General features: G+C 31.3%; 3 protein-coding genes across 7 annotated transcripts; 1 reads left to right on the top strand and 2 right to left on the bottom strand.

The window, feature by feature from the left end:
* Positions 1-314: 314 nt before the first annotated feature.
* On the bottom strand, positions 315-2,457 carry LOC122633649 (DENN domain-containing protein 10-like). Of its 5 annotated transcripts, none has more exons than XM_043821781.1 (6): positions 2,320-2,457; positions 1,789-1,855; positions 1,462-1,658; positions 942-1,370; positions 753-870; positions 315-687 (listed from the first exon to the last, which is right to left on the bottom strand). In XM_043821781.1, exons 2-6 carry the CDS (start codon positions 1,844-1,846, stop codon positions 416-418), a joined length of 1,074 nt encoding a protein of 357 aa, XP_043677716.1. In that variant the 5' UTR covers positions 1,847-1,855; positions 2,320-2,457; the 3' UTR covers positions 315-415. The 5 variants fall into 5 exon arrangements, with proteins under 5 accessions (XP_043677716.1, XP_043677715.1, XP_043677717.1 ...); XM_043821780.1 differs by lacking the exon at positions 2,320-2,457 and adding an exon at positions 2,170-2,239; XM_043821782.1 differs by lacking the exon at positions 2,320-2,457 and adding an exon at positions 2,195-2,213.
* Positions 1,876-5,830, top strand: LOC122633648 (protein SERAC1-like). The gene is made up of 16 exons (XM_043821776.1): positions 1,876-2,014; positions 2,197-2,372; positions 2,495-2,622; positions 2,703-2,963; positions 3,102-3,229; positions 3,347-3,457; positions 3,520-3,655; positions 3,746-3,889; positions 3,971-4,228; positions 4,318-4,513; positions 4,592-4,756; positions 4,845-4,972; positions 5,060-5,212; positions 5,293-5,439; positions 5,526-5,592; positions 5,682-5,830. Exons 2-16 carry the CDS (start codon positions 2,302-2,304, stop codon positions 5,800-5,802), a joined length of 2,214 nt encoding a protein of 737 aa, XP_043677711.1. The 5' UTR covers positions 1,876-2,014; positions 2,197-2,301; the 3' UTR covers positions 5,803-5,830.
* A 422-nt stretch (positions 5,831-6,252) lies between these two features.
* LOC122633647 lies at positions 6,253-12,444 on the bottom strand. The gene is made up of 10 exons (XM_043821775.1): positions 11,714-12,444; positions 9,716-10,180; positions 8,696-9,614; positions 7,993-8,613; positions 7,581-7,896; positions 7,422-7,492; positions 7,153-7,346; positions 6,962-7,089; positions 6,682-6,882; positions 6,253-6,460 (listed from the first exon to the last, which is right to left on the bottom strand). Exons 1-10 carry the CDS (start codon positions 11,796-11,798, stop codon positions 6,296-6,298), a joined length of 3,165 nt encoding a protein of 1,054 aa, XP_043677710.1. The 5' UTR covers positions 11,799-12,444; the 3' UTR covers positions 6,253-6,295.
* Between the last annotated feature and the right edge of the window lie 98 nt (positions 12,445-12,542).

Raw genomic sequence — 12,542 nt, 5'->3', positions numbered from 1 at the left:
AGCGCTCGATTTGTTAATTACGTGTTACTTTATAAAAAAAAAATTATATGTATTCATAGAACGCCATTTGTTTTTAACAAGTTTCAAAATTTCGCGCGCTATTGAAGCGCGCCATCTCTTTAAAAAATTTCAAATCTTCGGGCATTATGAAAACATTTATTTGAGCGCGTAATTAAAACGTACGTTTTCGACGTGAACGAAACAAAACTGTGTTATTAGTGTCAATTGTCTTTGTTAATTTATTTCGATTTCCCTGGAAACCATAACAATTTCGAATTGTTTATTCAGTCTAAATGAAATATACACCTTGTACGTAAGTTATAACAATTTATTTCATTTAAAAGCTACATAAAGATTCTCATTTTATTTGGACAATTGCGTAACGGTTTCGCATAACTCAGATTCAAAAAATATATTACAATATGAATAAATTTTCAGCTATAGCTAAGTTAATCAAAAAACTTTCGACGGCTTGTGATAAATCTTTTTCTTTGAATGCCTGAATTGATACCATTTTTTTTCCATCCGAGGTTTCAGTGGTAGCTAAAGATGTTAATTGATTTAATAAATCTTTTGTTTTTTCATTAATTTCGGATATTATTTGTGATTCTGTACAAGCTTGATTTTCGCATAATTGTACCATAAACAATGCTATTTCCTTATGCGTTTTTGTCATAGTGAGGCTTTCTGTGAAACAAAGATTATAGTTAAGTTTTGTCAAAAAAGGAAACTGACAAAACTTTTTTCTCTACCTTTTGCATGTGAAGCAACAGTGATTTCTCTAGCAGGTATATTAACTAATAAATCATATAGATCTGTCCTTGAAGAAATTGCACTGTTTCTACATCCTGCTATATAGTATGACTGCTTCTACAAAATCATTTATTTTTAATGTTCAAATCATAAAAAGTCAGTAAATCTTTTTTGTCACACATATATACCTTCAAATCAAGTAGCTCATCATTCACCAACTCTATCCATGGATATAAATTTTCCTCAACTTTACGATGTTTCATTAAAGCAGGAAAAGTTTTCATCCATCTAAGTAATTGTTCTAAACTATGATGATATATCACTATCCTTTTTTTTAACAAGAGAGCAGTATATATCAAAATTGTTTCTAATTCAAATGTTTTTATTAACTCTCTAACATTTGTATTAGTTGTTGTACGACTGCTAAAGTCATCAGACACAAATGTTCCATTTTCTTGTGTTGAACATGATCCCTTTGTAAAGACGGAAAGATATAATTGTAAAATCTCTGTTGGTTTTCCTGTCTTGCAATACATTTTACTAAAGACACGTGACAGTACTTCATACTTTTGTGGATTAAAATCTTTTGCAAATAGAACTAATGCAAATTGTTTGACCTAATAACAAAGTTATCTATTGGTTACTTTGTCATATATTTTTAATATATATATATACATATATATATATATATATTTTTTGTCTTCTTACCTTGGGTAATCTATCAGAATCAAATACCTCACTACAGTGTAAATAAAACCAAGTTTGACCATGTCTTGCACAAATAAATGTTTGTGGAGAATTATGTTCAAGTCCTAAATTACATTTTCTTTTGACAATAGTTTTTTGTGATTCTGAGACTGTAGGATATGACCATGTCCAAAGTATATCTCCATTATGATCTTTCTCTAAAAATAATCATTCCAAATTATTTACTTTGAATGAATATCTATTAAATATTTATATTTTTTTTTATAAATATATCATATATATATATATATATATATATATGTATGTATATACATATTTTAAACTTGCCGATTATACTACAGGACAATAAATCCGTGAGCGGTGCCATATCGTGACAATTAGTCATACATTATCTCTAAAAAACATAACATGCTTTATTGTGTCTATATATTTATATTCTTATATGTATGTGCGTAAATAAATGACACATCGCGGAACATAATGGAATTTAATCTGTCATTCAATTGATATTACTAAATTATAAAGTGTTATATTTACAAATATCATTGTTAAGGTTAATTTTGATAGTACTCTACAATAGTTTTGTGATATATTTTAAAAGAAGCATAATATTGTAAAGAGTGACTAATATTAGACTTTAAATTTAGATTTTAAAATCGCAATAGTATCTCGATATTTTTTTTCTTATATATAATATGTTTTAAATACTAAATATTTGTCTGTTTTATCACACAGGTATAACCACGAAAATCCATGACGTACGATACACTGAAGTCCATTAAATCGCACTTAATCTTCTGATAATATTCGAATATTCGATTTGATAATAATTTTGGTAGAATGTGTGTAAAAACTTACAAAAAATGCTTGTATTATTTAATGTCAAGTGGTACTTGCATGGTATTCATAGGGTATGTTTGCTTTACTTTATATAGGTTAAGATAACAAAGTTATAAGGTTAAGATAACAAAAAAATTTTATTTCATCATATTTTTTTCATATTTTATCATATTTTTAATTATGTTTTATATAGTGGTTGTTGGTTTTTATATCAACTACGACAAACATCACAGATTCTTCGATCCACTGTAACAACAGATATTGTTAATTTAGAACAAACACGCAAATCATACATATATATTGATAAACCTCAATACAAAGGTACAAATTTCATATAATATTTTTATAGTGTGCTTATTATAAGTCATTGTTTTTTATTATATCATAATATTTAATTTTAGATATTTTCACATTTCATAAAAAAGAAAATCAATATATATCGGAAAGACAATCTGCAGTTAATCATGATGTAACTAATGTCTTAATTAGATTCAGTTATAATGTAACTAATATTGTAGCTATCATGGTTGATATTATAACAGACAGATGGAAAATGTTAAATCAAAAATTAGCATATAGATTGCTAAATGTAGCTCGTTTTGGTGATGAACATGAAAGAATAAGAGCTGCTACAGCTTTATGTTCTTTAAATGATTTAGAAGGTAAATAAAAAAAAAAAAAAATAATATACAAATATATGTTAAGATTCTAAAGCATTGTCTATGTAGTATCAGCAAACAATGAACAAAACTGTCATATTTTGTTTAGAAAAATTTTTATAATATAAAAACAATTTTTAGATTGGCATTATCAAAATATGGCACAGATGTTAGATGCTAGGACAGCTATTGCTCTTGCACGTACACCAAATGTTGATCAACGCTTTTTCTTAAAACCACCTTATTTTCATATGGAATATAAGTTGCATGTATGTAAATTGTACATAATATTAGCTTAACATATGTTGCTGAAGAAACTAATAGCTCTTGTATGTATAGATTGTATAAACATTTAAGATAGTACCTAATATAAATTATTTTTACAGGATATAATTGAGAAAGTCCATGACATGTTGTTACATTTAAATTCATTATGTAATAAATTACATCCATGTCTTACTCAGTTTCTTCATAAAAAGTTTGGAGATTTATTTAGAGTAAGTAAAAATTTCAAACATAAAATAAGAATAATAAATCTATAATGAAGTATATGTCATAGGATGGTTTAATGTTTGAACATGATTTAACAAGTATGGGTTTAGCAATTCCTCCAGCAATTATATGGAATGAAGAATTACTTCAAAACTGTGTCCAAACAATTTATCATCATTCCTCTCTTGAACAATATAGTAAAGGTATAAGAGATTGGGCAGATTGATGTCATTAAGTAATATATATTTTTTATTTACTATGTTTTTATGATTTTTATTTCTATTTTTTTTAAGATATCGTGAATGCTGATGGTCTCCGAATACTTATGTTAATTTACAAAATCTTCAGTAATGATATTGAAATGTGTGTAATACTTGCCAATATACTTTCTAATATATCACTTCACACGGAGTATTTAGATGATTTTTTTCGATCAGGTTAGACATTACTAAAATAAACAAAATATCTATTCTTTTATCATTGAGAATCATGGAATATCATCGATTTCTTTTTTTTAGGTTGGTTTAGTATATTAGTAACATGGTCTAAGAACAAAGATATAAGATTATCAGTACCTGCAGGATGTGCATTAGCAAACTTAGATATAGATAAAAATAAGCATATCAAATATCATAGACATGTATATCTTCTTCATCCATTGCATAGAACTGATACAACATCAAAACTAGATGTTATCTTTTTGCATGGTTTACTTGGTGGAGTGTTTATAACATGGAGACAAAGAGATCTAAAAGATGATACATCTAAATGCGAAGGTTTGTGCCTGATATAAATAATTAATTTCGAAGAAAATATCCTATCAATTTTACATAATATGCGCGATTTTTTTACGTGATAATTATAGATCCTATTAATAAGAAACGTGAGAATAGTCAAACGTCTACTTTGATCAGTGATTATCCCCAAGAATTTTTCAAAGATTTGGCTTATGATTTACAAACACGTGCGTGGAAAAAATTAGGCAGAGATTACGAAGTGATACTCGATGATTGTCCCGTAAATGTTAATTATCAATCAACTGGTCCATTTACTTGTAAAGGGTAATGCATTATACATATTGTAAATGATTTCAAATCTTTATTGATAATAAAATAATTTAAAAAATCAATATTTTTTAGAGATGACGCTTGCATGAACGATTTAGAGAATGATAAAATTTGTAGAACACAATGTTGGCCAATGGATTGGTTGCCTCGAGATGTTCCATATCTTCGAATTCTTGGTGTTAATTATGACACAAATTTATCAATGTGGACTCCTTTATGTCCGATAGAAAGTTTGAAGTAAATAATAAACATTATTTAATATCTATACAAATGTCATGTACATACATTTATATTTAAATGTTTATTATTTTATTAATTCTTCTAGGAGTACCATCAGTGATAGAAGTAGCGAATATATTAGTAAATTATTGATAGCAGATGTTGGAAAACGACCAATAATATGGGTTTGTCATTCTATGGGTGGTTTATTAGTTAAAAAAATGCTCGTCGAAGGTCAGTAATTAAAGAAGATCGATAATAAATAAGTAAATATTTCGCTGCTTTCATATATCGATACAATACATCAATAACTTTGTATAGAATGGAAAAGTGGGGATAAGAATAACATATGCAAAAATACACGCGGAATAGTATTTTATAGTACTCCACATCGTGGTTCGCATATAGCTGCATTAACGCAAGCAACACAAATGCTTATATGGCCATCAATAGAGGTGCAGGAATTACGAGAAGGTGAATTACTATTTTAAAAATAATATAAATATTTATAAGAAAGCATAACTATTTTTCTACGTTATATTTATATTCCACAGAGTCACCGCATCTTCTTGGATTGCACAAAGATTTTATTGAGATGTTAAACAATTATCCTATAAATATCGTGAGTTTCAGTGAAACAAAATCTACCCTGGTAACTGCTTTAAAATTTCCATTCCAATTCGTCACTCCTAATTCAGCAGGTGAAGTTTTTTAAATGATTATTAAGAAAATATTTCTTTTTTATTTCTTGTATAACAAGATTATTCATAAGGTTATTCATTCACAGATCCTGGTGTAGGTGAATTTTTTGAAATTCCACAGGATCATTTAACAATCTGTAAGCCTGCTAATAGGTAATTTTCTCGCAAATTTTTCAACAATATTTTTATTTTGTTTTATGAAAGATGAAAGTAAATTCTTTATAATTCTTTATGTTATCTAGGCGATCGTTTTTGTATCAAAAGCTCTTATGCTTACTTAGACGTCAGATAGAAATTCGAAAAGAAACAAAGAGCTCAATATTCATGAATCTAACGTGGCCAGATAGATTATTGCCAAAATAAATGATGTTCCTTATTTTTACTCTCATTACTCTCTTCTGATGCTTTATTATTTCGTACGTATTCAGGATTATGTCTTTCGTAAGTAGTATCGTCTATTCAATAGAAAATAAGAAATATGTTATTTTTTGTTTTACAATTTTATCTATTTTAAAGTAAGCGTTCCTCTTTTCAAATTATTTTAATAATTACAAATTAAAATAATTTATTATTTTGACTAGAGTAGAAAAATCAAATTTTTTATATTTTAAGTTTATTTTTCGATGATAATAATTGCAGTACGTATCAAAAGAAGAAAAAAATGTTTTTAATTTTTTATAAATAATGTTAATAATTTTGTGTCCTTCCTATACAAATTCGTAATCCTTTTTCTTATTAATGGGTACTGCATCATATCCATTACACCTACTTAAGAGGCAATGATCGTCTGAAGTAAATACCTACACGAATAAATTAACTTATAAATTACAAAGATAACAGTTTATTGTTATCAATTTTAAAAATTCGTATCATAATCTGGATGTTGATGATGATGATGATGATAGCCGCTGTATTTATTATTTCCGTGTGATGGATTAGAATAATATCCGTTCCATTCAGATCGCCAACTATCGTGGAGGTTATATTTTTTACCTTCTTGAAATGATCTGTCTACTAATACCTGTAAAAAGTATAAACAAATGATAAAATTATTTAAACAATTGTCCCTACGGAAAATGTGTAAATTTCTCTGTTATCGACTGCTCGTATCGACTATCGATTGTCATATTATTAAACGCCATCTAGTACTAAGTATAGGAATTAAATTTGTGTACTCCTGACGATAGGCAATACTCGTTACATATATGTTTACGCGTAACAAAAATTATTTCATCGACATACCTTATTAGACGTCGATTCAAATGATTTATCGTTCCATGAGACATCTGGATCAGTCCATATTGTATGTATTTGCTTCGGATAATCATTGGATCTGTTCAACGAGGTTGCATGTGAATTTCCCAGTATATTTTTTCCGATTCCATCTTCGTAAATAGTAGATACAGAGGGTTTCAACTTTGAACCATTTTGACGATTGACCAGCTAAAATTTCAAAAAATGTTTCTATTATTTTGAACTTTAAGATAACTAATTAATTAATGAATTAATTAAAGTAACTTACTACTGAAACACCGAATACAATAATGAATAATAATCCTCCAATACCGATGACTATCATAACAACTGCCCACTGAGGTATTAATCTATCTTCGTTTTCAATTATGTTGGAGGAAGGAACCTTGGGTATCACTAAATAAAAAATAATACAACGTAACAAACTGTAAAATAATCATACAATAATATTTCACTTACCTACAAAATCAGTAGATTTAGGATCTATCGTAAATACACCTAACTTCATATCTCCTTTACCCTTCGTCTCATTCCAACGACTCGAATTATACGTTCTCAAAGAATCGTGAAATATTACTTTCAATTCTTGCGTGTTGATTCTTTGCGGTAAGTTCACGAGTTCAATGAAAAAGTCTACTAGAATACTACCTTGGCTGAAAAATTAGACAAAGGAAAAATTAATTTCAATAACTAAGCATTTTTTAGGATCGATATTTATGATTACGTACCTGAACGAATCGATTCTTATTTTTTTGTACCAATTCATTAAAACGGTAGACTTTGAAAAAACGAAATTCATCTGAAAAATAAAAAGAAAAAACAAATATATCAAAGTTATGAAAAAAACATTAACATATATCAGAAAAGATCATTTAGTAAAGATTTACATCTCTTTCAATCTCGTTTGCAAGTTGCTGCCATTCTTGAGTATTACGATCGAGTAATTCTGGCACCCAAATAGTATTACCAATTATTCGTATAGTACCAGCAACTTCACATTCTTCCTCGCATATTCCAATAGTAGTTGATCTTGGTGTAGTCGTTGTCGTAGTTGTCGTAGATGTTATTGAAACAGCACTTGTAGTTTCGACGACCGACATGTTCACAGAAATATCTGTTGCAGTTCTTGCGACTTCCAAGAGTTTTTCAATTGAGATTGGAGTAGTAGATGGAGTTGGCCAGCCAGTAAACTCGGTGGTAGCTCTAACAATGAAAAGTGATTATTTTTATACCTCATTTAAATCATTTTAATTCTTTAATTTAATTTAATTTAATTTAATAAAGTTGATTGATGTTTACCTAGTTGGCCATCCTTTTTGTATACGTGGAGTAATTGCAGGAAGTCCATCGATTCGATGACTCTGAGGAGTTGTAATTTTATGACCAAGTTTCCGTCCACCTGGTCTGCTAGGAAATACAATTTTCAAACCACTAGCTTTAGCTGTAGTCGGTTCAGTGCTCGTTAAAGTGGAATTATTATTATTATTATTAGGATCACTCGATTCATCGTTCTTTGATTCTGACGAGTTCGTCGCTTTTTCTGTATAATCACGAGGTAACAATGCAGTTACGTCAAACTTCGAATTGGCGAAAAGATTTTGAATGGAGATCTTTTCTGTAGTAAAGTTCGATGAATCAACACTAGCAGGTATAATTTCGCCGTTCTTTTTTTTGTTATAATCAGCCGGCAAAAGTTTAGAGACATCAACCTTTGATTTTGCTAAGATATCGCTCAAGGCACTACGTTCTGTTATTTCCTGTCGATCTTCTTTCGATAATTTAAAACCAGGTGGTAGGAAAGATTTGACATCTTGGAAGATGATTTGTGTATTGGTCTTTTTAGTAGCAGCTGTGCTGGCCTGAGTCGTAGACTTTGTTTCATCGGAGTTTAATGGCGTTGTAGTTTTTCCAGAAGGCCATCTAAAATACATAAATTATCGCGTTAATGAATATACAAAAGGAATAGGAGAAAACATTGTAAATAATTATATAATTTTCTAACTTGAATGCTATCTTCGCTCGTGGCGTATTAGTAGTCATCACACTGGAATCAGAATCATGTAAGAACCCTTCAGAAGAGTTGTTAACATTCGTACGATCAAACCTCTTGTCATTGTACCTTCTAGGTACAAATTTACTAATAATAGGAGTTTTGCTAGTAGTAGTACTACTACCGCTCGTAGATGTAACATATTTACGACGAGTTGTACGATCTCTATCATTTAAAACATCCAACTGCAATGTATTACCAGCTGTTCTGAAGCCACCAACAAGGAAACCACTTGATAATTCAGATTGCACTCTGTCAAGTTTATCGATGATGCTTTCCGTTGATTCTGGAGGTGGAAATGTCTTTTTTATTGAGGTCATGGCCGCAGCATCATTGTTTATTCGTACGACTCGATCTACCACCGGAAATGGTAGAAAACGTGCACCATTTATGCTACGACTAGTTTGTACAAAAGCCAATACTCTGGAATCCTCAGTCGTAGTACTTTCTAATATTCGATCATCGATAGATTTTTCTTTGGTCAATGACGGTGGTGGTGCTACTTGTTCAGTAGTCATTGGCGTTGGTGTGCTCGTTGGAATAGAAATCGTTCCATTGACGACACTTTTTGTTGTCACTACAGATACAATAGCTTCACCGATCAAGATCGAACTTTCTAACTCGTCAGGATCGTCCGATGACGGTGACAGTTTTGGTGGATTCATAAAGGCAAAGTTTTTGTTGCTACCTTCCATCGAAGTCACTTCTTTAGCATCTGTATTCGTTGTAGAGATCGAATCATCCTCTTCGTTGTCCTCCTTTAAAACTCCTTCGTCGATGAAAGGATGATCTTCGTGATTATTTAATTCTGCCGATCTTTCGGTAGTTGCGTCGTGTGTTTCAAAGTCCGCATAATCGACGGTTTCTGCGTCTACAGAGATAAGAATTAAAACGTGAATGAAAAGAAAGGTATTTAAATATTTTTTTTTTACTCGATCAATGAATCATTATAATAAACTAAACCCACATTACCTACGGTTTTGTATTGCGATCGATTATTGTTATCATAATCCTCGTAATAATAATACGAATCGTACTGATTCGTCGAATGATCTTCGTCGTATTCGCGATTCCTAGCATTATGAAGACCATCGACATTTGAAAGTGGATTATGTTCGTGTATCGGTCGCTTGCATTTCGATTGCTCTTTAATATAATCAGAAGGAATTCCCGATTTAGCATTGATTTCGTAATCACACTCATCAGCTACGCCATCGTCTTCTTCTACCTCTTCTTCTCCTTCTTCTTCTATTTCTTCTGTATTTTCCTTTGAATTCAATCGTGACATATCCATGACGTTATTTTCCTCGAGCGAACGGAGTAACAATGATGTATCATTTTTTTTGCCCCATTCCAAAGGTACATCACTTTCTCGATGTTCATACACCGAGTTCGTCGGTATGAGTTGTGAGAACCTGTATCGTGCCTGAGAAGTTTCTGAAAGTACAACGAGATAATAGATATCTGTTTATAATACATATTTTATTGAGTGTTACATTTTCTATGTATATATCAAAATTTAAATATCTCCCAATGAAATTTCTTGAGGAGACTCATCAAGAAAAAATTTTCTTTCACAATTTCGATATACGTATTTTTTCACGAAATCGTAAACTATCGATCAGAATGAGTTTCAATAGATTCCTTCGATGAAATCTAGAAACGTTCTAACGCAATCATATTACTCGTAAGATAGGCGTCAGAGAATGGAATGAAGGAGAGCGATATGGAGATTTCAACGCTCGCATAGAAACTCCAATGCTTGCTTGCGCGTATACACGTGAATAACGAACCGTGTAAGTAACTCTCTTGATCACTCTCTAATTTGTTTCAAAGAAAACATTGATTTGATCTATATATAGGTAGCTGATAGAATAGATTAGCCGACTAGAAAAATCTTGAGGCAACCAATTTCCAATTGGTTCACCCTATATAATTGAACCTCGTTTGCCTTCGTAACTCGGAGGAATTGTTCCATGGCCTTGTATAGTTATTATTACATAGTATATCTATACTTACGTACAATATATAATAATAAGCATGTCGGAATAAATAATAAAAGCGGAACGTAGCGAATGTAGAAGACGTAATCGAACTATGTAACCGTGTAACTATTGAAGAAATTGGAAAAGGGGCATGATCGAGTAGTAGATTATCTGTATTGCACATGCAATATGCTTGTCTCGACTTTCTTCCCCTCGGATGGTCGACTAGAAAATTAATTTCCTCGCGAGTGGAATACTTGATAACACGACTTCGGAAGACATCGGGGACTTGAATTATAACGGAACGGTTTAGACAAAAAAGGAGCGAGGAATCGTGCAATACGTAAAGAATGAAATTGTGTGTGTGTGTGTGTGTGTGTGTGTGTGTACACACATATACATAAGTTAACAACGGTAACCGTTCTCCTTTCGATCGTCCTTCGACCGGTCGTCGATCGTTCCTTGCACCAAACGTGTTCACGAACTCGAACCCTTTGTTTTCTTGAGCAGAATATGGATTCCCTCTTTCTCTCTTTCTCTCATCGGTATGTTTCACACTCACCTAACGCACATATGTATACGCATATAAATGCATTTACTTTCGCTACTAGAGATCTCGTTCACGCTTTGCCTTTATTCATTTCTTCATCCGACTCGCCATAAAGAATGCATGTGCTAAGACTTTCCCAACCTTGAGAGGACCTAACTTCGAGAGTTATTTCTTAGCACAGAATCATACTTAAAACGCCATTTATGATTACGATATAATATATATATATATATATATATATATATATATATATATATATATTCCGTTATAATTCTATTCAAAGGATAATTATATACACTTATATAATTAATGGGATAATTGATCGATCGATCGATCAAACCAATTCAACCGAAACTTTTTAACAATAGTAGTAAAATCTGTAATCGAATAAAAAATAAAAGACACCATAAACATAGATCTCTAAAATATGCTTACCTTGTTGACAATAGGTGCCGACAAGAAAGAAGACAACGAGAAAGAACAAGCATGGTGGAATTGCTACGTGCGACATTTTCATCATCCGCCAAACTCGAATCCCTTAAAATCTTTCCAATTTTCTATGATCTCGTTCACTCCCGTTTTCAATGTAGAATCAACGTAACTTTCATGATTAAGTACATGCCGCGAACAGAGTCACACAGCTTGCCTGCCTGTTAATTTCGATTTCGTAAATGAGATAATTTCTTTTCTTTTTTTTTTATTTTTTCTTTTGTTGTTTTCTCAGGTATTGGTAGCGGCGAACGCGTACATTGTTCTCTAAACATACGATCGCGGCCACGGTACGGCCCTCACTGCTAAGAAAACGAGTAGAAAGCAAAATCTTACTTTCACTTTGTCGCCGTAGACTACACACCATCACCACCAGTCGCTCGCACCTCTTAGAAGAGATCGCCTCGAGGCCAACGAGATCCTTTCTTTCTCTCTCTCTCTCTCTCTTTCTTTCTCTTTTCTTTCTTACTGTTTGCTGTTTATCTTTCTTTCATTCTTTTCTTGCTTCCCTCGATCACGTGTAAGATCTTTCGATCTTTTCTCGGTCGATCAAATTTAATCTAATATCGTGATAAGGAAACGTATGTTAACATTGTTACCAGAGACCAAAAGAAAATATTGTTAATTGCAGGAAAAAAATACCATGTTTTTTTTTTAAGAATCTTGGATAGTTCGGTGTTGCGTTGATATAGATGAAGGGACGCGTAAGAAGAATTAAGGGATTCTTGTGGATCGATCTTCTTGAAAAGAATTTGTTTTACTATCGACGAAGGGA

The sequence above is a fragment of the Vespula pensylvanica genome, chromosome 12 (genome assembly GCF_014466175.1).
Source record: "Vespula pensylvanica isolate Volc-1 chromosome 12, ASM1446617v1, whole genome shotgun sequence".
Classification (NCBI taxonomy): Eukaryota; Metazoa; Arthropoda; class Insecta; order Hymenoptera; family Vespidae; genus Vespula; species Vespula pensylvanica.
Note: the sequence above shows the minus strand (reverse complement) of the source record. Positions and strands in the feature narration are given on the sequence as shown.

Bases quoted from the DNA above. Each gene is read 5' to 3' on its own strand.
- LOC122633649 (XM_043821781.1), bottom strand. From the start codon at position 1,846: ATGACTAATTGTCACGATATGGCACCGCTCACGGATTTATTGTCCTGT. The intron at 1,371-1,461 runs GTAAGAAGACAA...CTTTGTTATTAG, and splicing joins ATTCTGATAGATTACCCAAG to GTCAAACAATTTGCATTAGT. The intron at 871-941 runs GTATATATGTGT...ATGATTTTGTAG, and splicing joins ATGAGCTACTTGATTTGAAG to AAGCAGTCATACTATATAGC.
- LOC122633648 (XM_043821776.1), top strand. From the start codon at position 2,302: ATGTGTGTAAAAACTTACAAAAAATGCTTGTATTATTTAATGTCAAGT. The intron at 2,623-2,702 runs GTACAAATTTCA...ATTTAATTTTAG, and splicing joins TGATAAACCTCAATACAAAG to ATATTTTCACATTTCATAAA. The intron at 4,229-4,317 runs GTTTGTGCCTGA...TGATAATTATAG, and splicing joins TGATACATCTAAATGCGAAG to ATCCTATTAATAAGAAACGT.
- LOC122633647 (XM_043821775.1), bottom strand. From the start codon at position 11,798: ATGATGAAAATGTCGCACGTAGCAATTCCACCATGCTTGTTCTTTCTC. The intron at 7,347-7,421 runs GTACGTAATCAT...CTAATTTTTCAG, and splicing joins ATAAGAATCGATTCGTTCAG to CCAAGGTAGTATTCTAGTAG. The intron at 6,883-6,961 runs GTAAGTTACTTT...TTGAAATTTTAG, and splicing joins TTGTATTCGGTGTTTCAGTA to CTGGTCAATCGTCAAAATGG.